The 27,190-nt window shown below is 55.0% G+C and overlaps 6 protein-coding genes across 6 annotated transcripts; 3 read left to right on the top strand and 3 right to left on the bottom strand.

Moving 5' to 3' along the window:
- The first annotated feature begins 470 nt into the window (after positions 1-470).
- Positions 471-2,140, top strand: B0T26DRAFT_694932 (uncharacterized protein). The gene has a single exon (XM_060441270.1). It carries the CDS (start codon positions 694-696, stop codon positions 1,732-1,734), a length of 1,041 nt encoding a protein of 346 aa, XP_060300408.1. The 5' UTR covers positions 471-693; the 3' UTR covers positions 1,735-2,140.
- Positions 2,141-6,690: 4,550 nt separating this feature from the next.
- Positions 6,691-7,613, top strand: B0T26DRAFT_694923 (Ribonuclease/ribotoxin). Its single transcript, XM_060441269.1, has 3 exons — positions 6,691-6,745; positions 6,801-7,005; positions 7,089-7,613. The coding sequence occupies exons 1-3, from the start codon at positions 6,737-6,739 to the stop codon at positions 7,301-7,303; spliced, it is 429 nt and encodes a 142-aa protein (XP_060300407.1). The 5' UTR covers positions 6,691-6,736; the 3' UTR covers positions 7,304-7,613.
- A 1,800-nt stretch (positions 7,614-9,413) lies between these two features.
- Positions 9,414-11,617, bottom strand: B0T26DRAFT_809909 (uncharacterized protein; the record flags this gene model as incomplete). The annotated part of the gene is made up of 3 exons (XM_060447260.1): positions 10,952-11,617; positions 9,808-10,826; positions 9,414-9,454 (listed from the first exon to the last, which is right to left on the bottom strand). The coding sequence occupies exons 1-3, from the start codon at positions 11,248-11,250 to the stop codon at positions 9,414-9,416; spliced, it is 1,359 nt and encodes a 452-aa protein (XP_060300406.1). The 5' UTR covers positions 11,251-11,617.
- A 97-nt stretch (positions 11,618-11,714) lies between these two features.
- Positions 11,715-13,014, bottom strand: B0T26DRAFT_747865 (nucleosome assembly protein-domain-containing protein; the record flags this gene model as incomplete). Its single annotated transcript, XM_060444889.1, has 3 exons — positions 11,715-11,799; positions 11,866-12,271; positions 12,345-13,014. The coding sequence occupies 3 exons, from the start codon at positions 13,012-13,014 to the stop codon at positions 11,715-11,717; spliced, it is 1,161 nt and encodes a 386-aa protein (XP_060300405.1).
- A 1,902-nt stretch (positions 13,015-14,916) lies between these two features.
- Positions 14,917-17,021, bottom strand: B0T26DRAFT_738222 (uncharacterized protein; the record flags this gene model as incomplete). Its single annotated transcript, XM_060443563.1, has 5 exons — positions 14,917-15,082; positions 15,170-15,255; positions 15,321-15,344; positions 15,426-15,835; positions 16,295-17,021. The coding sequence occupies 5 exons, from the start codon at positions 17,019-17,021 to the stop codon at positions 14,917-14,919; spliced, it is 1,413 nt and encodes a 470-aa protein (XP_060300404.1).
- Positions 17,022-17,535: 514 nt separating this feature from the next.
- Positions 17,536-21,463, top strand: B0T26DRAFT_822069 (Endonuclease/exonuclease/phosphatase). The gene has a single exon (XM_060447410.1). It carries the CDS (start codon positions 17,965-17,967, stop codon positions 21,082-21,084), a length of 3,120 nt encoding a protein of 1,039 aa, XP_060300403.1. The 5' UTR covers positions 17,536-17,964; the 3' UTR covers positions 21,085-21,463.
- The last annotated feature ends 5,727 nt before the right edge of the window (positions 21,464-27,190 follow it).

Raw genomic sequence — 27,190 nt, 5'->3', positions numbered from 1 at the left:
CGGGGTTAGATCCTAGGCCGTGGACGAAGACAATACTACCTCTGTTAGAAATCTCGCGTTGCAGCAGCAGCCTCGGTTGCACGTACTCAAATCCGTCTGCCTGCCTGGGCAAACCGTTGGCGCCCGCTGGGACGAGTTCGAATCTCGCCTTCGGGGCTTGGTTAGAGTCTAGCCGGCTGGGTACTCTCTTTGCGGCTTGGCCGTAGAGAAACGCGATCGAGAGGAGAAAGATGAGGAGGTATGCTGCCGTCGTCAAGTCCATGGCGGCTCGGCTGCTTCCGTAGTGGGGTCGACCCCGCTCCTTCAGATGATCGGGTCTGTGCAGTTTCTCGTCGCAGCCGATGTCACCTCCCGGCTTATCAACGGACCTAGGGTTTGGTGTGTGTAGGTGTTTTTGCTTTGCGTGGTAGCTTTGACGTTTGTAGCTGGGTCGCTAGATAGTACTGTAGAAAGCGGTATTGGACTCTGCACAGAACGAAAAGCGTTGGAATATTTCAGCCCACCGTAAGCGAGTTGTTGTTGCCTGAGGTTGGAAGCGTCCGCCCTGCGGGGTGGGGTGCCCGCTCCATCGTCAGCGATCGACGTCCAATTACGACGAGGCGGCCAGCTAAGCCCCTCATGAGGCACTTTTCATCATGACTGTCTGCCTGATGGCCAACAAATTACCTCCAACTCGCCATCTAAATACAACAGATGTCTACTTTAATCCATTCTCAAATTCCTTTTCCACCATCCTGTGCTCCGAATACAGACCGTCTCAGCCCTTACGATGGCGTAAGCATTCAAAATGGCTCATCCGAACCAGAAAACGCGGCAGGATCTATAACGCACGTACCAGGAGATCCCTCTATCAGTCTTCTCCCCGACAACGTCTATAATCATCTCTCTCATCACCTGGAAACTGTGCTCCTGGACGAGCTTTACGAGAAGCTCTGGATTGTCGCGAAGAAGTCCAGCCGAAACATTGACCCGCTCCATACGCAAAAGGTCAAAGGCCGAAGCATTGTCCCTACTGAGGATCCCAGACTCCATCTCACTTGGCACCCGGACAGAATCTACATAAAGCCCATTCCTGTATTCCTACTCAACTACGAATTTTGGACAACATATCTACAGCCTTCGACACAGAATTCATCTTCAGGCTTCGACAGCTCGATTGCAGTTGGATTCTTGCGGTCATATGCTTTACTCGTGCCGCATCGTCTGGATTTCATGTTGGCGAAAGAGGCCTACCTGATTCCTGACGATGTAAGTGACTGGCTTCAATGGTCAAAATTCATCACCCACTTCCGCCATCTCTCTGATGAGAGCGTCGCGAGGCGATATCATTACGGGCAGTTGCGCATCTCGCGGCTGAACTGGGCCGTCCGAATATTCCGCCCGCGACACGCGAGGACGATGTGGTTCTACGAGATCCCCCATTGGTCTATCACCAGCTTTGTATCGAGGGCGACTATACCTCTGTTGTTTATCTTTGCCGGTATATCCCTTGTTCTATCATCCATGCAAGTTGCACTCTCAGTGCCGACAGATGACCCTTGGTTTGATGGGCTGAGCGAATCTGGACTACAAGATATAGGTCGAGGATTTTGGGTGTTCTCTATCGCTATGATACTGGGTTGGGTAGCTCTCTGGGCCCTCTTTCTCAGCATCCCAATTGTTACCCTGGTATGGCAAGTTTCATGGGGATTTGCGAGAGAGAAGAAACGACGTGCGAGGGTTTTTGCTGCTTGAAATGAGGAACAGGCTGAGGTTGCCAACAGCCGGGTGGCGTTTTGGTAGGAACCGGCTTCTCGGTTAAGTGGAAGTCCTAGCCGCAGATTCGGTCTCTCTTTCGAGGAGCAAGGTCGAATGTCGGTACTCGAAACAGTTCAGGCGAGTGTTGGCGGGGATGGTTGATGGTAGCCAGGAGCGGCGGCCGGCCTGTCAGCATTCAATACAGATGGAAGTGTTGTCAACCCGGGCCGCTACCCCTATATACTAGACTTAATATATAGTGGCCCGTTCTCGTGACGCGCGCTCGGGTGAATATATTTGACCGTCTCCCGTAGTGGTCTATATTACAAACCACTCGACTGTTAGGGTCGTCTGTCTGTAAGGGAGCACGGGCTCCACAGAATGCTGGGGTTGGTAATTATGAAGATAGAACAAAGGGCAAGCTCCTATCGCACATGTAATACAGTCAAATCGGAATGCCACTCAAAGTGTATGAGTGCAGTGAATTTTTATTGCTTGCTTGAAGAACCAAGCAAGAACTATCTAAGACCGTGGACACGGTCATCGTATTTATTTAATTATGGCGGGCCAGTAAGAGCTGCGCTCTTACTTGCCCGGCAGGAAGGAGCTGCCTGGCGCCGGGCACTGCTAGCGTGCCGGGCCATTTGCCTAGTGCCAAGACCCTTCTTGGCACCGGGCCACCTCTGATTAGCCGTCCTTCCGTTTGCCTGGTGCCAAGAGCCCTCTTGGCACCGGGCACCGTCTGATTGGCTATCGACGAGCGGGGCCCCCAGTCTTGCCTGAGGCGCCTGCCTTCTGCAGTTGGTCCAGTACGAACAGGTTCGTCACAGTAATGAAGAGGCGGAAATGTCATTTATAAAGTATGTACCTCGGATTTAAAGGTGGGTATAAGATGGACATGGCTCTAAGACGGAAGTCGGATTGACAGAGCTCTAGTACGTATTACAAACCACTCGACTGTTAGGGTCGTCTGTCTGTAAGGGAGCACGGGCTCTACAGAATGCTGGGGTTGGTAATTATGAAGATAGAACAAAGGGCAAGCTCCTATCGCACGGGTAATACAGCCAAATCGGAATGCCACTCAAAGTGTATGAGTGCAGTGAATGTGTATTGCTTGCTTGAAGAACCAAGCAAGAACTATCTAAGACCGTGGCTACGGTCGTCGTATATATCTATCTAAGGCGGACCAATCAGAGCGTTGGTCCTAGGTGATCAGTGCGGTCAGTGTGCTCAGTGCGGTCAGTTCTCTCACTGATCGCCCTGACCATACTGATCGTACTGACCGCCTCGTTACTGGCTGCACTCGAGGGAAGCGGGGAACTACCCCACTTCCTAGCGTCAGCCAATAACGGGAGGCTCCGTGCAGCCTCCTGCGAGCCTGAACCAGGATCGTAACAGTACGGGATCTATGGTCTCCTTTCTAGGACAAAGCATACCGTATTATATATATTACCGTATTATAGATATGCGCGGCTAATTACCAGGCGGCGCGCGATTTTGGCGATACACAGAGCGCAATCACTCCTCGAGACGCTTTGCTGGCTGGAGGACGGGGTACGCGAAATGAGCTGCCACTAGTCACGAAGCTCGATCCGCGATACCTCGTCCAGCGGCGGCAGAAGACCGAAGGGATGCTGACCCGCCCGAGAAGATGACCGACAGCATGCTGAACGGCCATCTCTTTGGTAGATCTACCAACCGGGGCCGGCGGACGGGCGCGAAGCTGTATTGTCACGCGCATTCACAGGGCAGGGCATCTGGTACTGGGAGGTTTAAAGTATCTAAAATTGTCTTGTCTTCTACCTCTTTTAGTAGGGTCAAAGGCCTCTCTTTTATAGTTGTGAATGGTGGTAAGATTGAGTGGTAAAGTAGGTGGCGGGAGCTGACCAATCAGGTTGTGGTAGCTTCCAGGTTCTTCCTTTGCTATTAATCCATATTTTGTAATACTGTGAAATGCCGCTTTGCTATGTCGTGGTTGTGTCAGGAAGGAGCGCCGCAGGCACTGGGGGTCCTACGGGGCTTGCCCGCTAGAAACCCAACAATTAGACCATGAACATCGAAATATAGAATTATCACGAGAATTTGTTTTGGTGGTAGGATAGCTGTCAATCCGTTCTGGGTGGTCCGTACGGTACCTTCAACTTTCTAGCTAGCTCCCCCGTTAAAATAAGCCACTTTCCTCTCAACCTCGTAATACAACCAACTTCAGTCAACCGCACGCACGATTTATCGCTTTCTAGCTATAAATAGATATGCCGAATACTTTACGATTATTACCCTATTAATCTCTACTAATATATTACCAGGAACGCCTGTTTTTCGAGGCGCCGCGATGGCTACGGTGGGGTCTCTCAACCGCAGCCCCCACGGCCCGATGCGCCAAATCCAGGCGGCCGTGGCCAGCCTCCCGACGGCCCGATCCTACCTAAAGAGACCCCGAACGACCGGATTCCTCCTAATAACCAGCACTTTATGATGGCTCCTAAAATGCCTCAGCCACCCATTCCTTCGAGCGAAGCGAGGGCAGGCCGCCGCAGGCGCCGCCGGAAGCTCCGTTTAGCTGACCCCTTCCTGATTAGTCAGGTAACCTATTTTATATAGGAAGCTGGAGGAACACTCTCTGGGAGTTGGTTTCTCAGCTATCAATTCGTATGGTTTATCATTCATTGCTTAACTGATTGAGAGACTCTCGCAATCTATGCACTATTGTTTGCTCCTTATGCTTCGTATTACTGTCACGGCGCGCAACGGCCGTAGCACACTATAACCCACTACAGGTTGCAAGTCGTCGACTTGCAATTCTGGCATCCTTTTGGGGGTTCTAGCGCAGCGGTAGTGGGTGCTGTGAGCTGGCGCCGTCACAATTACCTGTGTGGTTCGCCGCACTATAGCTTACCCACCCCCACCCTCACAGTCCTAGACCGGGTCTAGGTCTGTGGAACTCTCGGTGTTCCAGATTGTAAAAGTGGAAGGTATAAAGGAAGCCTACGATAAGTTAACTACGAAGTAAAAAGAGTATATTTACTTCGACTACCTAGGTCGATAGTGGCTTGGCAATGCTCGCTATAATGTGGGTTATGATGCCCTCGATCGTGTTGTAAAGCAACACAAAAAGACGGAATCTGCTCTCGGGGACCGCGCCCGGTCCCTGAAGCCCTGCACCGGTCGGTTCCGGGCGCAGTATGGCATTCCTTACGTTCATGAGCTCCTTCAGCGTTACCGAAAAGATACTTTGCAGCTTTAAAAGGTCGATTTCCATCCATATTAGTACCAGCTTCACAACACCAAGGCACACAACGCGGTGGCCGGGGCGGCACAACATCACGAGCTTCACGTGGCCCTGCAGCCTCTGCAGTGGCTAAAGGTCGTGTTGCAAAGCCTACACGTATTGGAAAGGTCCCGCGACCTACTGCCCGTGCATTGGAAGGCATGGATTAGTAGGGCAGCCAGTTGTGGGAAGTTGAGAGCAGTTGTGAGCAGTTGAGAGCAGTTGAAAGCAGTTGAGAGCAGTTGAGAGCAGTTGAGAGCAGTTGAGAGTAGTTGAGAGTAGTTGGGAGTAGTTGTAAGCAGGTATGCAGTTTTTAATTGCATTTTGGCCCTATTACGTAAGCGAATTCAACCAAGTCAGCTTCGCTTTTTATTGCAGGTTTAAAAGATTTAAGCGAATCTACGGTCGGGAGGTTCAATTACCGTATTTGGAAATATGTTGACGTTGGCAACGGCGGCGAGGTGCAATGGCGGTACAATTACGATGCCAGCGCTTAGGGCAGGGCAGCCAGCGAATGTGGTAGTTTTGGCTGTAAAATTTATATTTTCCTGGGCGGTGAGTTGTAATACTTGGGGGCCTATGTCCTACAGTAGATGGAGACGATTTTACAGTAGCCGGAGACGCCCCCTTTAATTTACCTAAACACAGCGATAACGAGACGACCACTGACCGATAGCAGTACATCTGCAGAGCCGGCAGAGTCCGATAAGGATTCGCAGGCTCGTATTGTGCGTTGCTAATCCAGCAGCTGCTGATAGACGAAAGGCGACGAGCTTCCCGGTTCGGACAAGGGGCCTGCATGCCGGCGCGGGAGCGGGGGGGTGCTGGAGCGCTGATTCGCTGCCGCCAGACAAGCTTCGTTTCCCAGGTCGGTCGATCTGAAATGCCGGCGCCAAGGACAGGGGTCTCTTCGTCTCTGTGCAGGTATAGCGACTCTCCAATCAGTCCCAGCCAACGCTCCCCCGTGTGCGCCCCTGTTCGTCAGTCCAGCCAACACTCCCCCGTGTGCGCCCCTGTTCGTCAATCCCACCAGTGCCGTGCCGTGCCGTGCCGGCGTGTATACTCGATTGCCTGCGGGAATTGTTCTCTCCCCTTCTCCCCCCCCTCCCCCTCCCCCTCCGCCTCCCCCACACCCCAGAGCCTCCCCACGTCAAGCCATCGGTCAGGACAACGGTTTAGCCTAGTGGAAGGGTTCTAGAACGATCAACCAGACGTCTGAGGGTGTGGCCATTTTTATGTCTAATAGGGGTTGGAGATGCCGTGTAACCAGAGGGCGGGCGTGCTGCGTGGGACGGGGTGGCAGGCCCAACCAGGCTTCTCGAGCGACACCTCTTTGCAAGGGGTCCAGACGGACCGCCCACAGGATGCAACCCTCGAGGTGTGGGCACGACTCCCGGCCAAGACATCTCAGTGGCTCCTTGGGTATGGCTCTAGCTAGTGTGCCTCGTGCACCGAACCTTCCGTTCTAGGGCATGCCTCCGTCGAACTAGCAGCCAGCCAGCCTGGAATTGAGTAACACTTGGCTCTGCGGTATGGCCTGGCTCGCTTGCTAGCATCGATGTTTGTGCTAGCATCGATGTCTGGCTTCTCGGGGGGGGAGCTCGCTGAGCGGATAGCTATATAAGTCCGGACCGCGTTGAAGAAGAGTCAGGTAGACTGAGACTCGACGTGCTGCAACCCAGACACCTTACCCTTACCCGACCGCCACCGGATACAGTCCCTGCCTTCAAAATGGCCAGAGTGAGAACCCCGGCCCCCACTCCGGGTGCACCATATGGCTGACCGTGCCTGCCAGCTCCTCTCAGCCGTTCTCGCGCTCATCTCGGCCGTCGCCGTGTCGGCCGCGGCGATCCCGGTAGACGGGACCGGCCACGCAGCAGCCGGCCTCGAGACGCGCGCCACATGCGTTTACACGTGCGGAACAATTTGCTATTGGCAGAGCGACATCACGGCGGCCAAGAACAAGGGCTACTCGCTGCACAATTCGGGCTCGACGCTGGGTATGTCCACTCTCCAAACCAACAATCCACGCGCTGTGGTTATGACAAAACAATCCACGCGCCGTGCTTATGACAGAAAACAGGAGGCTATCCCCACGTGTACAACAACTACGAGGGTTTCAGCTTCCCGACGGCCTCGCCATGGTACGAGTTTCCCATCCTCAGCTCGTTCAACGTCTACACGGGCGGCTCGCCCGGGCCGGACCGCGTCATCTTCGACAACAACGGCGCCGTCGACTCGCTCATCACGCACACGGGCGCCAGCGGGAACAACTTTGTGGGCTGCAAGAAGAACTGAGGCGGAGTGTGCTAGGCACAGGCCAAGCCTAGCCTAGCCGGGACCACCTGCACCACTAGCCTATCCCCCTAAGCCTATCCCCCCACCAAGATTTCTCGCCTGCGGGCAGATGGCTTAGATTCCTTGGGCGAACCACCACGTTTTTCCTGCATGTGAGCTCCTCATAAGTGCACGGGGGGTCGCTCAGTGGCGAGGTTTTTGTTCTTTATTACTGCAGCATCTATCATACACTCCACGCGTTATGACTGAGACGCACTGGGATGTCGTTTACATTGAGACCAATCGCAAAACGTGATTACTGTACCATGCCCCACCCCCAACGGGTCACCCTAGCAGTGCATCACCCTTTTACACCAAAACACTCCCTTTTTAAACAACAATAACGTAGTTAATTATGAAGATATTCGCAAGTAGTCAATTGAGCTAGTTATATAATTGCATGTAGTTTAGTCTTCATATGGACTTGTTAGCCCAAAGCCCTGCTTTTTTCACTACATCGTCGCAAAGTAACTCTAAATTAACTCTAAATTAGCTTCCTGACATTCTTCTCCCCCTACTTTTGAGTGTGAATTGCGTCTTGTACTACCACAACGTCTGAACAAAGTGACGATAATATGGTCAATGCGTACCTAGACGTCACAGACAATAAGATTTCTATTCGTCAATAGGCTCAAAAGCATAGAGTTCCTTATACAACGTTGAACCGACGACTCAACGGAGTCCCCTCCCAAAGACGAGGTCCTCCAAACACGACGCATGCTCACAGAGCCCCAAGAAAAGCGGCTGATTGGGTGCATCGTCAAGCAGGAAAGACTCGGCTTTGCTCCGAGTTACTCAACAGTATCTAGCATTGCTTCAAGACTCTGTAAAGAAGCAGGGCAAAAAGACCCTGTAGGGAAAAACTGGATTTCTAGCTTCAAAGCTAGAAACCCCGAAATTTGAGCCAAAGCAGACAAGAGAATGAAAGCCGCTAGTTTTAACGGGTTTACTGCCAAAGACGTCAACCGGTACTTCAATATAAAGGGAAAAAGAATATCGCAGCACCTGTTGACAAGGTCAACTTCATTCGCTGCTACAAGGTAGCTAGGGAGGAAGCATTCACAAGAAGAACTGCCAAATCATGATTCCGCACAACGGGAGATTGACCTGTTAATAGGCAAAAAGCCCTAAACCACCCAGAGATTCAGCAAGACACGGCAAAGATGTAAGGAAAGGACACCCCAAACACCAGCCGCGCGCACAGGGTGCGCGCTCACCACCTGTTACCAACTGGCCGGAACACTGCCAGTTGGCACAAGCCACTACGCCACGCCATGGCGCCCCGGGCCTGAGCCCCTGAGCACGTATATAAACAGTGGCCCTCGCCCACCTTCCTTTGCGAGGGCCAGGTTGAAGTCTCACACCAATACTACTCATTGCTCGCCCACCTTCTTACCTGCATTGTGGCCACCTTGATCCGGCGTACCTGCCTTCTCTTACAAAAGACCCCTGAACCCCCTATCCTCTCTGGAGTCCCTAGTACACTAACTACAGGGCGTCAGATCAGGGAATTTTAGCAATGGAAGCAGTCACCGGACTAGATGGAAGTTCCAGAAAGCCACAGCGGCCGTTGAGAAGCTTCAGACCGAATTAGTACTCAAGCAGCACCGTATTGAAGCCCTGGAGGCTCAACTGGAACGTATTAGGCCCCGAAAACGAAGGAAAATTCCCAATCCTAACAAGCGGTTCATAGACCTAGGGACTATACTACTAGGCAGCGAGATTCCCGCAGAGCCTCAAGCAGAGCCTCAAATTGAAGAGGTGGATGATGAAGATGAGGCTGAAGAAGAGGCTGAAGAAGAAGAGTTGCTCGCAAGACTGACAAGATCTGGCCGTGCACGTCGTGTGTCAGCACAATATATGGGTTAAAATGTCAATTAGCTACATTTTTCTATATTTGGCTTGTAAATAGCTTCACAATTGAGTGCGCTGTTGTTGTTCAAAGATGTAGTGTTTTGATGTAAAAGGGTGATCCACTGCTAAGGTGATCCGTTGGGGGGTGGGGCATGGTATAGCCAACCAGCACATCACCCAGTGAACGCGGAGATGTTTTTATTGACTTTTGAACCCCCTACCCACCACCATAAATCCCAGCCACTCCATTTTCCATGCCTGCCAAAGCCGGTCCGTCTAGACTAATTATCAAATCTAAACAGCTCGTCGCCACGCAAATGGAATAGGAAGCGAAACAGAAAAGGGAAAAGAAGCCGGAAGCACCGAAGACAGAAACGCCCACACATCCCACCGCCTGACATTCCACCGCCTAACATCCCACCTCGCAACAACAACCTCCCTTTCCCTCTCCTTCACCTCCATATCCCCATCCTTACCACCCCCATCCTCACCACCCCTATTCTCGCCACCCCCATCCTCGCCACCCCCATCCTCACCACCCCTATCCTCACCACCCCCATCCTCACCACCCCCATCCTCACCACCCCCATCCTCACCACCCCCATCCTCACCACCCCCATCCTCATTTTCAAGCGAGAGAGCATGCCTCCACTTGATCCGGCCGACAAACGGCTCGGCGGCGCAGCGCACAAAGCGCAGCACCGGCGCCTGCGCCACGTTGCGCGACATGCGCGTGTTGAGCACCAGCTCGTCGTGGAACGGGATCGCCGGGAACACGTGCCGGTCCAGCGCCCGGTCGGCCCACGTGTGCCAGCTCGACGCGCGCGTCAGCGCGACGGATGCCGCGTAGTCGCGCGCCAGCAGCTCGCTGCGTGACGATTGGTAGCGGTCGAACACGCCTGTCAGGGTGGTCAGGGGTAGGGGTGTTTTTGGCATTGATGATGTGGTGGTGGTGGCGTGATGGTCGCGCAGCGCGCCGTGCAGCTCGTTGAGCAGCACGGCGATGTCCTGGATGCCGTTGTTGTAGCCGAGCCCCTGGTTGGGCGTCATATTATGGCAGGCGTCGCCGGCGAGGACTACGCGGCCGAAGCTCCAGTGCTCGACGACGCCCTCCTCGAGATCCGACATGCCGCCCGAGCAGCGCAGCGGCAGCACGTCGCGCACTCTCAGCGTCTCGCTTACGGCGTGGTCGCCGTTGCGCATCGCTAGCGCGTCAATATCCGCCGCCGTGTAGCTCACGCGGGTGCCGCGTGGCGGTGGTGCCGCGAGCCGCTCGTAGATGAACAGCCACGACCGGTCGGCGCCGTTGAGGCACTGCAGCGAGCTGTCTTTCCCGTGAACCTCGACGGCGTCGCCCGCCGCGAGGTCGCAGCCCACCGGCCGCAGAAACGTGCACCAGAACAGCCGGTACTCGCACGCGTACGGGTGCTCGTCGTTGACCTTTGGGGACGCGGCGCTGAGCGCCAGATGGCGCATCCGCTGCCGGACTAGGCTGTGCACGCCGTCGGCGCCGACCACCATCGACCCGCGGTGCGCGCTGCCGTCCTTGCAGTGCACCACGACGCCGTCGGCGCCGCTCTCGATGTCGACAACCTGTTTGCCCGTGAGCACGCGCGCCTTGTCGGCTGCGCTCAGCGTGTCGTACAGCACCTGGATGAGCTGCGCGCGGTGGAAGACGTGCTAGCGAATGCCGTGGCTGGGGCGAGATTCAGTTCGTGAGGCATCTCATGATGTCAGCCCAGAGTGCTCGCTCACTTCTTTTTCATAGCCTCGGTCGCCCACGACGTCTTGTACTTGTGCCCGCCCAGCTCGAGGCTCCGCGTGCACCCCAGCTCGACGCCGAGGGCCGTCAGGGGCTCGAGGATGCCCAGCTGCGTCAAGATGCGAAATCCCTGCGGCCACACGACCAAGCTGGCGCCGACGTCGATGACGACCTCCCGCCGGTGCTCGAGCAAGACATAGTCGATGCCAGCCTTGGCTAAGGCGTGGGCCGCGGTCAGGCCGACGGGGCCGCCGCCGACTACTATGACCTTGAATTCCGAGTCAGGTACCATTTTTGGGATTTTGAGGAAGGGTTGTGATTTTGAGGAAGGGTTGGGAAGTTGGACGTGCAACTATTTCAGTACCCACAGGGGAAGAGAATTTTGCCCGTTCCCTAGCAATAGGAATGGTGTTGCCTGACTGGTGCAGTCTCTGCTCGTGGCCTAGCCGGGTTCTCCCTGGCAATGGCGACTATTACTGTGGGTTTTGCTGGTTTTGCTGGTTTTGCTTGCGGAGCCCACCGAGGCGTAGTGGACGCCGGAGCCCTGCCGACTTGGCGACTTGGCAGAGGATTCTGTGCGGCGTACAGGATCGCGAGGGCCAGAGTTTTGACCAAGAATTTGCTTAGCTGCCTAACCAATATCGTTATACAAACTAAAACTGTGTTCTAAGTAATTCGGACTGCATCTAAGGTAGGTAATTATGCAATAACAACAAGACTGACACACGTTGCGAAACCCCCTATCCCGAGTTTACCCTAATCATAAGGTTCCCAGGCGGTGTCATCGTCGTCGTCCTCGTCCTCGTCCTCTTCGTCACTCTCGTCCTCGTCCTCTTCCTCGCTCCCGCCCTCTTCCTCATTCTAGCACTTAATGACATCCTCGGGAAGAAGAGCCTCGCCAGTGTACCAGTCGATGGCGTTCGGGATTAGTCTGTCCCTGATCTCCTCGCCTAGCTCGAAGTCGCACACATAGGCGGGACGTGTCTCGATGTCGACGTCCTCGGAGCCATTAGAGTAGTCAGGGGTGTAGCAACGGCCGAGTCCTTCAACGCTGCTGTCATTGCTGCCGTCGTCGTCGTCGTCGTCGTCGTCGTCGTCGTCGTCGCCCTCCTCGTCTGATTCGTCATCATCGGAGTCCTCGTCATCTGATTCCTCATCGCTGTCGTCGTCATCTGATTCCTCGTCATCTGATTCCTCATCGCTGTCGTCGTCGTCGCCCTCCTCCTCGTCTGATTCCTCATCGCTGTCGCCGTATTTGCCCTTGCAACTGGTGTCGTTGAAAAGGCCAAAAAACGACTCGCAGCGGACATTGTCTAATCGTCCATACAATGTACGGAATTGATGAGCTCCGTTTGGGTTGTAGAGCAAAGGCAGGAGGACACTTACACGGATCATTCGCCGGAGCCATGGTCAGGTCCATTCCGGTATTCCAGTCGATGCTGCACCCGGGAGCGTCGTCGTAGGCGAGCCCGACATGGATGTTGTCATCGACGCTCTTGCGTCGGTAGTAGAAGTCCTTTGTCAGGCTACTGTTCCGGAAGATCGGGTTGCTGTCAAACTCGAAGACGAGCCTGAAGGCGGACGCGACGGGCCCGGCGTCGTCCCCTCTGATGGGCTTGACGCTAATGTTTCTCAGGTACTTGAGCGCCTGCTCGTCGCGCGCTGTCACCCACTGCGCCACCTCGGGGTTGTTCTTCATCGCCTGCAGCCAGAACCCCGGAATTCCCTTCTCCTCTCCTCGGATTCGCTCGAGACTTGGCTGGACCCTGTGCGGGCCGCGGTAGAGCTGCAAGACTGTGCGCCCGTCACTGTCGCGGTAAACGAGCCTGCCCTCTCCGCCGATAATGTGCTTGCGTTGTTGGAATAGGTAGTGGCACTGGTCGTAGTGCTGCCGATCCAGCTGCCGCTTGCCGTCCTCGAGGTCCTGCTTGAAGACGCGGTATTGCCGCTGGAGATCGAGGAGCGCCCGGACGTGTAGCTCGCGGTCCGAGTTGTGCTCGAGGAAGTCGTCCTGGTACGGGGTGCGGTGAGGTTGTGGGAAGCCATTTGACGCCATGGTGCCTGTCAAGCACGAGATGTCCAATGTCGAGACCACACCTGAGTGTCTAGATACACGCTGCAACAGTACCTAGTGGTAAGGGGAGAAATGCCACCCGTCGAGCTAGGCCGCGTGGAAACGGTTTGTGCTTGAGCAACCGGGGCCCAGGAACAGGGCCCAAGGTGCCAACGGGTTTTTTATGGCATACACCGAGCACCTTAGAGCATACGTTGCCTGTACGTGTACATGGTTGCGGATTGCCGAGGCCCTAAGGGAAAAAGTCAAACAATTGCGTGCTCTCCGGCACAGGGCCTGTTATCACAAATTCATACCCCAGTTGAGGTATTCTTGTAAGGTAGCCTAAAGGCTGTTGATTGAGCTAAAGGCTGTCGATTGAGCTCCTCCTTGTGGAAGTTAAACCGTTAGAGAAACCGAACCGGCCCGATACATGTGACTTCCTTCCTGTCAGAAAGACCTACCTGAATCAGGTACGGTGCAGGGCAGGGCCTGCACGGGCTACTGTAATTAAACCACCTTTTCCACGAGGTCAACACGGGAATCCCGACCTGCAGGCGCAGAATTTTTCTTCTGCACACATCAATCAATACAAACTGCGAATACCCTCATTCTTGACGGTCTTGCATGCTATTTGGCTTCTGAGACTTCCCCTTACCAGCTCAGCCCCTTGCCCTAGTTTTATTCAACAAACACATACAAAGACTTGCCACAAGGTTCTTAGGAACGGGGCTTGCCATGCTCCGCAGCCGCAGCCGCGGCCTCAGCCTCAGTAAAGGGCACCAGGCGGCCCTTGATGACATGACAACCAAGGGCGCACTCGGGCGGCGCCAGCTCAACGTTGGACCAGCAGGGGCCGTTGGTGCCGCAGCTGTTGTCGCAGTCGCGGGCGTCGCAGTCGGCGTGGTTGTCGCACGGCACGCCGGTACAGCCGTCGCGCTTAGCGAAGATGTCGCGGATCGTGTCCGTGTTGCGCGAGACCCGGGTTGGGTTAGCTTTTAAGTTGTGGATTTCGGGAGAGGTACGGTGGGTATCAATGGCTGGCGTGCCGTTTCGTCTGCAGCGATCAGGGTGCGGCCAAGCTGGCGAAGAGCGAGAGGCTGGCGAAGAGCGAGAGGCTGGCGAAGAGCGAGAGGCTGGCGAAGAGGTGAGCGAGCTACATTTTTGCGGTTGGCGATGGGGATAGACTCGTTTGGGGAACGAAAATAGTACAAGTGAAAATGCAGATGAGGAAGTCCTGAGATTATGTTTGACTCTCTGGTGTGCTGGAGAGAGAAGCTAGACTGAAGGTGGATAATTATTGCTCCGATTTGCAGCTTGCTGGTGATGCCGGTGATGCTGGTCATTGAAGGTAGATAATTATTGCTCTGATTTGCAGCTTGCTGGTGATGCTGGTGATGATGAAGAACACCCAACAGATATTCGAGGGAGAGAGGTTTTATACATTCTTAGTATCTTTCTTCCCCCATCCTTATTCCTTCAGACTTAGATTTCTTTAGACAGTCGCTAACTGATCCTCGCTCGTTCCCGAATATACCCATGCATTGCGAGGCACAACACCTGAGCCCAAGGATAAGGCCCAGAATCCCCTGCGCTCAGTGCGCAAGTCTCATGCGAGCCGGCTTGGCCGACGCACGCAATTTTACGGACCAGACAGGGGGCGAAGGTGGTCGCGAGTGGCGGGCTGTAAGGCTGCCCGAACCTGTGCCACACACCTAGGAGGACAATTTAGTTCCAAGCCACCGATCTTTACACGACATCACAACCATCACCAATCTAAAGCGGGCCAGTCAGTAGGTGAGGAAGGCGCAGGACGGGTTTGATTCTGCGCTGCTACCACAAGACCCAAGAATAAGATCTTTCAGAGGGCCCCTCAGTTTCTGCTCTAGCCCTAGGCCCGCTCAATCAATCCTTGGGTCCCACGCCGTACTGTCCGGTCTCGTAAAAGTTCCTAGCAGGGAAGCCGAGGTTCTCGGCAATCAAGCCGATCATTTGCTGTCCGTAGTCTTTCATATCGTTGTACTCCTTGAGCAGCTTGACGTGGGATTGGATAGTGACTTCTGCCGGTTGGCTAGTTGCGCAATGGTTACATGTCAGAAATTGCAGCACAGTGAGCAAAGGGGCGGCAGCACAAGCGAATCACCGATTCCGGTCTCACCTCAGGCTCGCTCTCTCTGCTTCAAAGGCTACTACGGCTTCGACGAGTGCAGCTATTTCCTTTTCTGCCCGTTCGAAGGCGTTGCACTGTGATAGAGGAGAGTTGAGCCATTGGGCACTACTCTGCGAGGCGACACGGGACGCAAACTTACCACCTTTTCCATGTATCCAAGGAACTGGCCCGAGACGAGAAGAGCACAGCGAGGACGTGAGGTTAGCAGTGTGTAGAAACAAATAATTAGGGATCCTTAACCTACGCCCGCGATGAAATCAGCTTCGGCTTCGTCATGCGGCATGATGCTGACACCAGGAAAAAGGCAGGTGGGGGCCCTCATGATTTCTATCCTGCCATCCTCTTTAGTGTCGACTTTGAATCCCCATTGGTTGGCGTTCTTTAAGAGCGACGCGGTCATGCTGCTCGGGGCGCGCTCGGCCTCGACTAGGTCCTTCTTGTACGCGCTAAGCCGGCGCTTGACCCATGTGGGCATGTTGCCGTAGTCGCGCCCGGCCTCGAGGTGGTGGTCAAGCCATCGGTCAAAGGATGCGATGAGAGACAGCTGCGTCTGCACTGCCGACGACAGCACCGCCGACGACAGTAGGCGAGGAGTGGGAGGTGGCTTGATCTCGTCCATCGTCCCCTTGCCGTTCAGCGGCCCTGGTTTTGAAACTAGAGGCGGCCGAGAAAAAAGTTTGCGGCACAACTTTACCGAACGTATTATGTGAAATACCAGAGCTTGAAAGCAATGGAAACGAGAGAAAGTCATCAGGGCAGGCACAGTGCACACAACCACTGTACCAGAGATTCGCACCGTGCCGCCGGGCCTTTGGCAACCCTTTTGGAGCTTGTAGGATACCCTTTTGGAGCCTGTAGGATAGAAGAAAGCTGCCCACTATCCCCCAAGGCCCTCCAAACGTCGGTAGATACTTGCAAGGCACTTTGGGCTAATAGCTGCATATTTGCGTGAAAGGCAAAAACTACCGACTTCTTTGCCGCAGCGCTGCCACAGTCTCTAACTCTCCTACTATGTGCAAGCGCAAGCCCCTTCCGCCCGGGCCCATCATCCGTCCCCGTTCCTCCGCCCAAACAGGTCTGTCATGCTCAGCCGCGTCCCCACCACCAAATTACTGCTACCAGGAGTATCTGCGCCAGACTCTGAGACGGCTGCGCCGTGATTTCTGTCTCCCAAGCGCTCGTTTGCCAAGTGCTCGGCGGCGGCGGCGGCCTCGAGGAACGAGTCGAGGGCCAGGCGGGCCTGCTGCCAGGCGCCGCGGATGATGGTGTTGTTGGCCTCGCGGGTGTCGTCCTCGTCGGCGTGGATCCAGATGCCAATGACGCGCTTCTCGGCGGATCCGCCGCCTTCTTCGGAGCTGCCAGAGCTGCCAGAGCTGTCGTTGTCCTCGAGCCGGAAGATGAGCAGCTCGCCGACCACCTCGCAGTCGCTGACACGCATGAGATCGACGACCACGTTGTCCATGCCGCGCCGATTGAGCACAAACACGGACACCTGCGGCAGCCCCTGCCCGTTGGACGCCACGAACGGGTCCTGCTCACACACAAACATTGTTCCCTCGACGCCGTGCTTGTCCCAGCCCTGTGTCGCCTCCGAGAAGACGTACACCACCGCGTTGGCCGCGATAGACAGGATCCCGCGTATGCCGGGCAGGTAGCGTCCCAACACGCTCAGGTTGAGGTCCGTGTTGGAGCGCGTCGGGACGTGGAGGGTGCGGGGCAGCTCGCGCGCCTCCATGTAGTGTGCCGCATCGGAGTCGTAGTCGGACGCCGGAATCTGGCGGGGGCCGCTGTTGCTGTGCTGGTTCCGGTGCCGCGGCTTGCGTGGCGTGGATTTGCTCATTGTGGAATTGTTGGGTGGAGAGGAAGGCAGGCCGCCGCGAGCTGCACAGCGGCGATGGCCTGAGCTGTCGGGTGGCCGTTCGCTGGCAGGCGACGCTGTGCGCGGTCGGAATCGGTCGTGTGTGCTTGCAAGCTAAGCGCATGCACCAAAGTGGCCGATGTGCATGTTTTGTACTTGGGGTAAGGCGGCGCGCGCTTGCTGGAGCCGCTAGCGGTCGGTGTTGAAGTGGGATTGCGGTTGTGATTGCTGTCTCGATGGAAACAAAATTGTCTGGCTCTGGCGCTGGTGTGGCTCTTGGTAACTGTAAGGGGGCGGTGGTAAGGCGGGCGGTGGTAAGGGCGGGCGGTGGTGGGGCCGAGCTGACTGAGGGGCATCGGTACGAGCCAATGGCCATTCGCCCATAGATAAGAACTGTGCCAAGCTAGCTGCGATAAGGACCCGTCGACCCGTCGCTTGGCAATCTGCCACCAAGCGTCATCGCGTGGCTCCAACTGCATCTGGTGCCTGGAACCTGGTGCGGATCCATGTGGTTGCCAACCGTGCCGTTCCCAATAAGTTTCAACCTCTTCATCCGGTCCTGCTCGCGCCATCGCCCAGGCCCAGCTCATGACTCTCTAATTCGACTCCTGTTCTCCTTTCTTCCTCACAGACCTTCTGCTACTCTCCTGGCTTTTTGCCTGCTGTATTATTTGCTTGTGATCTGCTCTTTTTTGTCGGCGATACTCGATATATAGTGCTCTGCTCCGAGTCCTCCCAACCAGACCACCTATTCGTTCCTGCTGCTCGGACTACCCAAACCCTCAATACCCTGTTCCAATTCGATGGCCATGGTTCGCTTGCGGCAGTGGCTTGGCTTTCCTTGATACTATCTGAACAACGCCCACCAAACCCTAGCCGAATTCTAGCCGTCGAAGCCGACCTCGAACTGCTGCCCTCCCACGCCATGGAGTCATCACAGCAACCCCCTCCCCCGGGGTCGACTACGAGCGAGCCTGTCGATCTCGCCACGACAAACCCCTATTCTCTGCATCAGGCAGTCTACGCTCGGCGCGCCGAGTATGTCCGCCCCCACCGTATCCGCGTCAAGATTGGAACATGGAATGTTGCGGCCTGCCCTGGCACGGATAAGGACCTGGCTGGTTGGTTCGTTTCTGGAAGGGGCCTCGATGCAGCTCTGACATCGCTGGACCTGTCCGACAATCCGGTAGTGGAAAAAGACGGCCCGGTCTCTCCCTCGACCGACGCTGTAGGCGAGCATGCCGTCCACCTGGTGGGCGGAGACAAGGTCGGGCTCTACGTGCTGGGCTTGCAAGAGGTTGTCGACCTAAACACGCCTGCATACATGGCCCGGGTCTATGCGGCGGATCACGGGCCCGTAGGTAAGTGGAGAGATGCTCTGGATTCGGCCCTGCCCCCGGGCTACCAGCTCATCGTCGCCGAGCAAATGTCGGGAATCTTGCTCTTCGTATACGCATCTCCAGATGTGGTCCCGACTATCAGCAACGTCAGTAGCACAAGCGTGGGGACCGGCGTGCTCGGATATCTGGGGAACAAGGGTGCTGTTGTTACCCGCCTGATCCTGGGCGACTCTACAAGAATGCTCTTTGTCAACTGCCATCTGGCGAGCGGCAACGAGGCTTCGTACGTCGAACGGCGCATCTGGGACGTCGGGACCATCCTGAGTCGCGCCCAGTTCAAGCCAGCCTCCATTGCCGGTGTCTCTGAGGATGACCCGGAGAAGATCGGCGACGAGGACTTCGCCTTTTGGCTAGGCGACTTGAACTTTCGCCTGGACGGCATCCCCAGCGATGACATTCGCCACCTGCTAATGCTGCATTCGCGAGGAGAGTACGACTTATCCAAGAGAGGTCTCCCGCGCGAAGACTCCCTGGAGGGCGAAGGCGTAGTCGTGTCATCTGAGGGTAGCGAGGAGACGACGGACAGAGAGCCGACTGCGTCCAGCTCCCGTGCCCGTGCACAAGACGACGACGACTCTGAGTTCTTGCCCGACCCAGATGACTTCGTGCCAGATCCCCACGAGGATCCCGCCTCGCTTCAAGCCACGTTGGACTCTCTGCTGCCGCACGATCAGCTGAAGCGCGTTATTAGGCAGCGGAAGATCTTCCACGACGGCTGGCGGGAAGGGCCCATTACCTTTTTGCCAACGTATAAGTACGACGTTGGTACAGTAGGCCTCTTTGACTCGAGCGAGAAGCGGCGTGCTCCGAGTTGGTGCGACCGGATCTTATATCGGAGCCGCAAGGACAAGGAAGACTTTGAGAAGAAGATCAAGGAGGAAGAAGACGCCCGAAAGAAGGACGAAGAGATGAGAGCGCGTGGGATAGACCACGCCGCCGAGGAAGACGAGGTGTTGTTCGACTACGGCCCCGATCCAGACGACGATAACCAGCCGCAGGAGTCACCGGGGTTAGACTACGACGAGTATGACGACGGCGAAGAGGGCAACGTGGACCAGATCGTGACCAAGGAGGGGTTCAACGACAAGATACATCTCGATATATACACATCGCATCAACGCATTACGTCCTCAGACCACAAACCCATTAGTTCCGTATTTACGCTCGATTACGACGCCGTTGTCCCTGAACTCAAGGCAAAGGTCCACGCCGAGGTTGCACGGGAGCTTGACCGTGCCGAAAACGAAGGCCGACCTGGGATTACCGTTGTGGTAGATCACCCCAACCCGCACAGCTCAGAACAATCCGACCGCCATGGGGACCCTCCAGAGCACCTGGTTGACTTTGGTGAAGTACGCTTCATGAAAAAAGAGACATCGACCCTAACCTTGGCCAACACCGGCCGCGTGCCAGCAACTTTCTTGTTTGTCGAGAAGCCCACGACCGGGGATCCCGACAACTCCACTCTGCTGCAGTGGCTGACGGCGTCGTTCATTCGCCCGGAGCCCTCTGGTGACGAACCAGAGTCTTTTGAACTCGGCAAGGAGGTTACACTAGAACCCGGCGAAACCGTGCAAGCTCTCCTAGAGGCCTCTGTCAGTGAGATATCACATGCGCGGATGCTCAACGACGGCGAAGCGAGCCTGGAGGAAGTCCTTGTTCTCCGCGTCACGGACGGCCGAGACCACTTCATCCCGATCCGAGGAACGTGGGCTCCAACGTGCATCGGCCGCTCCATCGATGAGCTTATTCGGATTCCCGAAGGGGGTATTAGAAAGCTCGCCAAAGCTCTCTTGGAGAAGAAGGTCAGGGCAGGACCGATCCCATATGACCTTGACGTTCATAGCGCCGCCCCCAGAGAACTCTTCCGGTTCACGGAAGCTATCGAGACGCTAACTGAGCGTGCTCTAGCGGACGAGCAAATGGTTGAAGACTGCAGGATACCAAAGGACGCCGGCTGGCCTTTTGAAGAGAGCACCTGGAAGTCGAGCGATGGGGATTCCAGAGCATCGCTTGTCGTCGACATCATCGACGCCCTCGATCACGACAGACCAATTTCGGATGCATTTGCGCCCGAGACTTCTTGCATACAGCGCCTCGAGGCTGTCGGGGAGGCACTCCTTCTCTTCCTACGAGGCCTGACAGACGGGGTCATCACGACGTCGATATGGGATCGCATTGAGCAGGCAGCCCTACCCTCTCTTAGTCCGTCTGCCGCGGCTTCAAGGCCTCCTCCGGGCGCCGACTTTGAGGCCGACAAGACCACCATCTTGGATATTTTGTCCACTACGCCCAACCACAATATATGTTTTGTATTCCTGACCGCGACCCTGGCTAAGATCGTGGCCGAACTCTCGCCCCTGAGCAGAGCCGAACTAGAGGCCCTGAAAGCTGACTCTGGCTCTCGAGTCATGGGTGTTCTCGGCCGGAGATCACTCAGCTTCCGCCGAGGCGGGACGTCGCCGGCTGCCGAGGCCGCGGCTGCTTTTGAGAGGAGGCAGACTCGGGAGCGGCGGTTCGCAGAGGTATTTGGTCGAGCGATCTGTCGGGCCCCTGTTCCGGAAAGGGAGAGGGACAAGAAGCTTGTCGAGGATCGGGAGCGTGCCATCGTCGAGCTCTTTCTCCGCCGCCGCGGGGATAGCTAAGATAACTTGTACGCGACATTTAAGAGAGCAGCCCCTAGATCACAGATGTAGTGGAATATGACAAAGTTTTGTATGGTTATGTTCTGCCGTTGTGAGTTTTGGTGTTCGGTGGACTTTGGACCTTGACTCTTTGGGTGCCGTGTTCGGCACTCGACGGCGTGCGTCTAGAAGCACAACGCTGCGTCTAGAAGCACAACGCTACGTCTAGAAGCACAACGTGGTTTCTCATCTCCATGCTTGATGTTTGCAATCAGCCTGCGATTAAGTTAGCTTACCCAGATTTGGCCAGGCCCCACTTTTGGCCCGGGCGCCGCCCGCACTTACACAACGCAACGCATGACATTTGAAGCTATAGAAAAAGGTCAAATCAACTAATTACAATGCAACTTTCGTCTTCTTCTTCATCTTCCGAGCCCTCTGGTTCGTCTGAACTGTCAATATCGCGCCCAGCTGCCCTCTGTGCCTTGCGAATGTCCTCAATCGTAGCAAACTTGGAATTCGGGCTCAATTGGACCTTCTTCTTCTTGCTGCCTTTCTTGTTCTCAATTTCGGCCTTGAGAGCTTCATTCTCACGTCGTAGCTTAGCCAATTCGAAGTCCTTGATGTTGAATGCCTTTTCGATCTTCCTGAATAGCGTACGGCGAGTGCGGCGAGCCGCCGAATGTATGTTCAATTTCGCCAGGGAGACCGTGAGCTCCGTGACCTTTTGAGGAGTCTTCTAGACGCCGTATTTATCATATACCTGTTGCTGCAGGTAAGCTAATGACCTGGCTTCCTCCAGGGCCTGTGAAGCTGTATTTGTGGTGCCTTGGTTCCTGTTTTCTAGCAACAACTTGCTTCGCAGGGGCTTTTGCTTGTTGACAGGCCACAACCCGGCGGCATGCCAACCTACCTTGCAGTTGCTGGGCTGAAATGCGGTTTTCCGGGCTTTTAAATAACAAAGCAACATAAGCCGGCGCCCTAGAACCGTGCTGTGCGATAACGTCGGCCTGCTATTGAGCTCCTTCCTGTATGCCCTCTTCAGGACTGAGAAGACAGTCAAATCGAGAGGTTGAAGAACATGAGAAGCGTGTGGAGGTAAATAAAGAAGGTAGATGTTGTTTTGGAAGCATGACCACATATAATCATCGGTGGTATGACTGCCGTGGCCGTCAATAATAAGTAGTCGTTTTTCTCCGTTGGCTGGCCGGGTCCTAGGAATGAAGACCTTCTGAAGCCATTCCAATGCCCTTGCATCGTCAATCCAGCCTTTTTCCTGGCTTGTGAAGTGCCAACCAACAAAGCATTTGAGCTTTTCTGGGTAGTGTTGTTGTTGAACGGTCTTTCCTTTCATAATGACCGCAGGAGGTAGGGACTGGCCAGTCGCAGAGATACATTCCACGAAGGTAGTCCAGCTGCGAGATCCGGGTTGTTCCTTCATCAACACCTTGTTTTCTGAGCTTCCTATGACCTGGCCGTTGGAACCCTGGCCTTCAAGAATGCCTGTCTCATCTTTATTCCAACGGTGCTCGGGCTTGATGCCCCGAATAACCGGGAGGGCCAGGTATTCGAACCAGGCCGTCACGGCTGCCTTCGTAGCTCCGTTGAGGCGCACCGAGTCGATCCGCTGTGCTCTCTGGGTCCTAATGGTCGGGTTCCGGGTCATGAAATGCCGCACCCACTTCACCCCGATCTCGTCAGGCTTCCCGAGCTCCCGGGCCAGCCGGCGGGCGAATTCCCTAACCTGCGCATGCGTAGGAGGCAGGCCGAGGGCACCCTGCATGACGATCCACTCGGTCAAACGCTCTTCCACAGGCTTATCTAGAGTCTGAATGTGTTCAAACGCAATGCAACGGGCTTTTGTGCCGGCCAGCCGGTGCCGAAGTGTACTCCTCGGCACACAATATTTTGCTGCCGCCTGACGCACACTGCTGCCGTCTCGCACAAACTTCATCGCGGTCAGCATCTCCAATTCGTCGTATTCAGGCATGGTAAATAGAGGATTGATTGAGCTCTCGATTAACCAAGAAATGGAAGAATTTGGTCTTGTTTTGAGGAAGTTGCGGTGTGATGAAGAAAAATCGGTCAATCACCCTTGGTGTAAGTGCATGGTGGCTTGCGCATGGGCCAAATGTAGGGCCTGGCCAAATCTGGGTTAATTAACTTAGGCTTTACTTTTCGAACGATTTCCCTTGACCGGGGGGGCGATCGATGCAAGTCACGATACCGATACCGGGCCAGAGCCTGATTTGCTGGCCAGTTCCTCTCCCGAACCAAGCCAGCAATCCAACGGACCTCTCTCTCCTCGGACGCAGTTCCGATCTGCCCTGCGATTGGTCCGAGAGGTCATTGGCGAGGAGCGTCGGCTCACTCAGGAATGTATCCGGTCTTTCGAAAGAGTATGCGCCTGGCGTGAGAAATGGGGTTGGTCGCCGACTGGTTCCGATACACTCGACAGCCCTCCACCGTATTCGCCACCTCGCTCGCCACCTCGCTCGCCTAGAGCCGATCCAGCCAGCAGTACATCTCCGAACCCAAGCTCGACTTCTGCCCTCTCTGCCTCGCCGGCTCCGCCTTCGATCCCCAACCCACCTATCCCAGGTAACTCTGCACCTTCAGCGGAGGTTCTCTTTGGCTTGGTCAATATATTTGCCAAAGCTAATGGCTTTGGCATTGTTCGGCGACAAGGATATTCATATATGGGTCGGAGGATCCGATACTCGTTCCAATGCGATCGGTTTGGAGAGCCAAAACCCTCTCGCGGTGCAGGACTACGGGAGCGAAAGAGCAGGAAGTGTGGCTGTCAGTGGATGCGAGGCCCAGGCGCTGAGTATTTAGGCAATCTGTCAGGAGTGATATCGTCGAAAGCGCTAGGGTTAATTACTAAACAGTATCGGCTGGCGCGGAAGGCAATACCGACGGGGAGGGTTCCTCGCCCGGCCCCGCTAGGTGATTGTACGGATGATTGCTCGGTCTCGACGGAACTTGGGATCCCTTGCCCGCACACGATCTACGCCAAGCTTACAGACGCCGGCGCATTCACCAAGTGGGAGGTTCACCCACGATGGCACTTGCAACAGTCCACATCTCGCAATCCTTACCGGCGAATCCTCGACCCAAGGATTGCAACCAACCTCCGTGGCAAGCCTAAGAATACTAAGGAGGCAATTCCGTTGCAGCTTACAGTCCGGGCGCTAGATCAATCGAGGTCCCAGCCCGCTAGCCAGGCCAGTCAAAGTCGACGGGGTCGGCCGCGAGGGAGCCGGAACAAGTCGACGCTGGCTCGGCTGGCGCTGGAGGAGGGCCAGGAAGAGAGTAGCCAGGCGAGCATGCCATCCCCGCGCAGGACACGAAGCCAGTCGGCCTTACTAGGGGCTGGGAACACGACAGGCGCCCGCGCCAGCGGTCGTAGGTTACAACCCAGCATTCGCAGGCGACGGAGCCGGTGGGAGATATTGAGTGATGATGTATAGAGGTGACGGCTGTAAATTATAACTTCGGGTCGCTCTTTCCTTAGTATTATAACTTATATACGTAACCGAAAAACCTACTAATTTACTTCACGGGCTTGAGCCGGAGTTTCAGTCTTTAAAGTTGCCTCCCTCGATGCCGACCGTTTTTAAAGTCTGCAAGTCGGGCTCGAGCCCGACTTGCGTACCCAAAACTGCTTTAGGCATGTTAAGCGAACTGGCTTCACCGCTTTTGGTGGGGGAGTCCTGCACTAATAATAAAAATTGGGCCTATCAACGACCGGGATTTTCATGCCTCCCTAAGAGTCATGCCTCCCTATCAATTGCCATTTTTTTTTCTCTTTTATTTTTTATTTTTTATTTTTTCGACTCTTCTTCTTCTCCCGTGCGTGTTTTTAAACTTGTTTTATCAACTCGTTTTTAAAACGTTTTAAATTCCAATCGTTTCGTCCTCCGGCACTTATGTCCTGTTAATGATTTGTGAACCTGTGTGATGGCCATAAATTGCAATGTTGCGAGATATCTACTATATCTACTGTCGCATACCTAAGTGTACGATAAGTGACACGCAGGCGCTTACTATCTGCTCACGGCACTGCAAGACACCTACCCCATGGATCGCCGAATCTGGAACGCCGTGTTGAGAAAGATGAGCTGAAGTAGGGAGGCTCCATGCAGCTCCTCTTTGCGAAAGCCCAAAATGAGAAGCATCTCAACCTGGCACAAGTCTAGAAGACTGACAAGAAGAACGATAAGTCAAAGAACACCAGAAATCGGCTCATAATCTATCGTAATTGTCGAACCGCATTATTGTCTTTTACAAGCTGCTAGTTAGTCGGTTCTGCTGTTTTTTGACTTCCATCCTCGGCCTTCGTTACCTCCATAGTTACCGTCGATCAAGAGCCGTCCAACTCGCCGGCTTATGAGACAACACCTTTGGCACAGCCTTGAGACGTTTCCCATCCATCTGAGATTCCGACCCACAGCTTCACCCTGATGAGGTTACAGAAGGATAAACCGTAACCTAAACTGCGATAGCCACGACCTGAAAGTATGCCCCTATATGAACCTCGGTGGCAGCCGCGTTTATGACACGGGGTTTAGAGCTTGAGGGGTAACCCACCTTAATATTGGAGGGTGTCAGTCGGGGTTCGAGCTTTATAGTATTAAGGTTGCCCCCTCTCGCGTATACGGGAGGTTCCGGCCAGCAGTAGTATTGGTTACGTGGTGTGTAGGTTTGGAAGGTCTTGCTACGTGGTGTGTAGCTTTGGAAGGTCTTGCTACGTGGTGTGTAGCTTTGGAAGGTCTCGCTTGTTTAATGTGTTGATTAATACGCCTAAACCGGGATCCATAGAGGCCAACTCACACGAATAGGGATGTGGAAACGTTGCTGCCATGGATAAACATAATAGATACGGAGGAAAAGATCCACGACGTGGGCTGCTACATGACAGTTGCAACACTTGGAAGGCAAGTATAACAACGGCGGGGCGAATGCTCAGGGCGGATTCTCCTGGGCAAACATGATGCGTTCGTTGCAGAGCTCCTACGATAACGTGGCCTCGGCTGAATTGCATGCGTCTGTCAACGAAGATATTGATTAAACAAGCAGAAACGATGACCAGATCTAGGGGAGAAACAAGTCCGGTCTTCGACACTTGCCTGGGCGAATGCCATATGGAGCGGTGACAATGGCGATGCCAAAAATAGCCCCCGCGGCGCACCTCTGACCTGTTCCCCCACTCTCGTGTGCCCGAGGGATATTATTCGAGATGCAAGGCCCCGAGAACTCTTCTTTCGGAGAAGTGGACCACTAATATCTAGCAGATTAATTATTCCGCCTCAAGCTATCTGGCAGGACTGCAACTCTACCAAGGGGGTGCTGTTTAGCCTATGTCCAGCCTGTTTCTGGCTGGGCCGCTGCAGCGAACCCGGGTCGTATAAATGTCTGGGAACCAGAAGCCCGGTTCGCCTGCACTCTGCAGAGGGCTCGGGGCGGATGAATGGTTCGCGCGTCGTGGAATGGCCGTGCATGTTGATCCATCAGGATTGCATTTGGCGAGTTGGTGTGGATCTGCAACGTGTGGTTGACCACCACCACACAAACGCCGTGGCTCATTGCAACGCCGTGGCTCATTGCAACGCCGTGGCTCATTGCATTGGTATTGGGCGCGGCTCCAATCGGGCAGAAGCTGCCCGCCTAGTCTCCTTCGAGCCGGCGGCATGGCCCTTCCTATCAAGGCATATGGCTCGAAGCCTGGGCCCCGCGAGGCGCGCGGGCTGGACGAGCTAGCCACGAGCGGACTGCAACCCGGTCCATCATCTACGGGCCGGCCTGCAGTGGGATTTGCTTGGTTGCCAGTGCCAAGTATTTTTGCAGCCTGGGACGCTGTCGCTATTAACCACTGCTCTTCCCACGGTCCAGAACCCCGCCAGTTCCAGCCGTGTTTGTCTTGCCTGGCCGCCGTGTATAGTACGTCTTCTTGTTCGGTTGCCTGGGTTGTAATTTTTCCGTCTTTGAATTTCCCATCCCGACTGCGTGGTGTTTCTTCAGTGGCTTCCCGTCAGGTGAATTGGGTGCGTAATAGGGGTCGGGATCCTAAAGCAGCAGCTACGCCCGGCTGGCAACAGCGGACAAAAGGTGCTTGACCGGACCC

Source organism: Lasiosphaeria miniovina (assembly GCF_030549165.1).
Source record: "Lasiosphaeria miniovina strain SMH2392-1A chromosome Unknown B0T26scaffold_2, whole genome shotgun sequence".
NCBI classification, from domain to species: domain Eukaryota; kingdom Fungi; phylum Ascomycota; class Sordariomycetes; order Sordariales; family Lasiosphaeriaceae; genus Lasiosphaeria; species Lasiosphaeria miniovina.
The sequence above is the reverse complement of the archived record's forward strand: the minus strand, read 5'-3'. Positions and strand labels throughout refer to the sequence as shown.

Excerpts from the sequence above, each read along its gene's own strand:
- B0T26DRAFT_694932 (XM_060441270.1), top strand. The coding sequence starts at position 694 with ATGTCTACTTTAATCCATTCTCAAATTCCTTTTCCACCATCCTGTGCT.
- B0T26DRAFT_694923 (XM_060441269.1), top strand. Across the intron at positions 7,006-7,088 it reads CAATTCGGGCTCGACGCTGG|GAGGCTATCCCCACGTGTAC; the intron begins GTATGTCCACTC and ends GACAGAAAACAG.
- B0T26DRAFT_822069 (XM_060447410.1), top strand. The coding sequence starts at position 17,965 with ATGGAGTCATCACAGCAACCCCCTCCCCCGGGGTCGACTACGAGCGAG.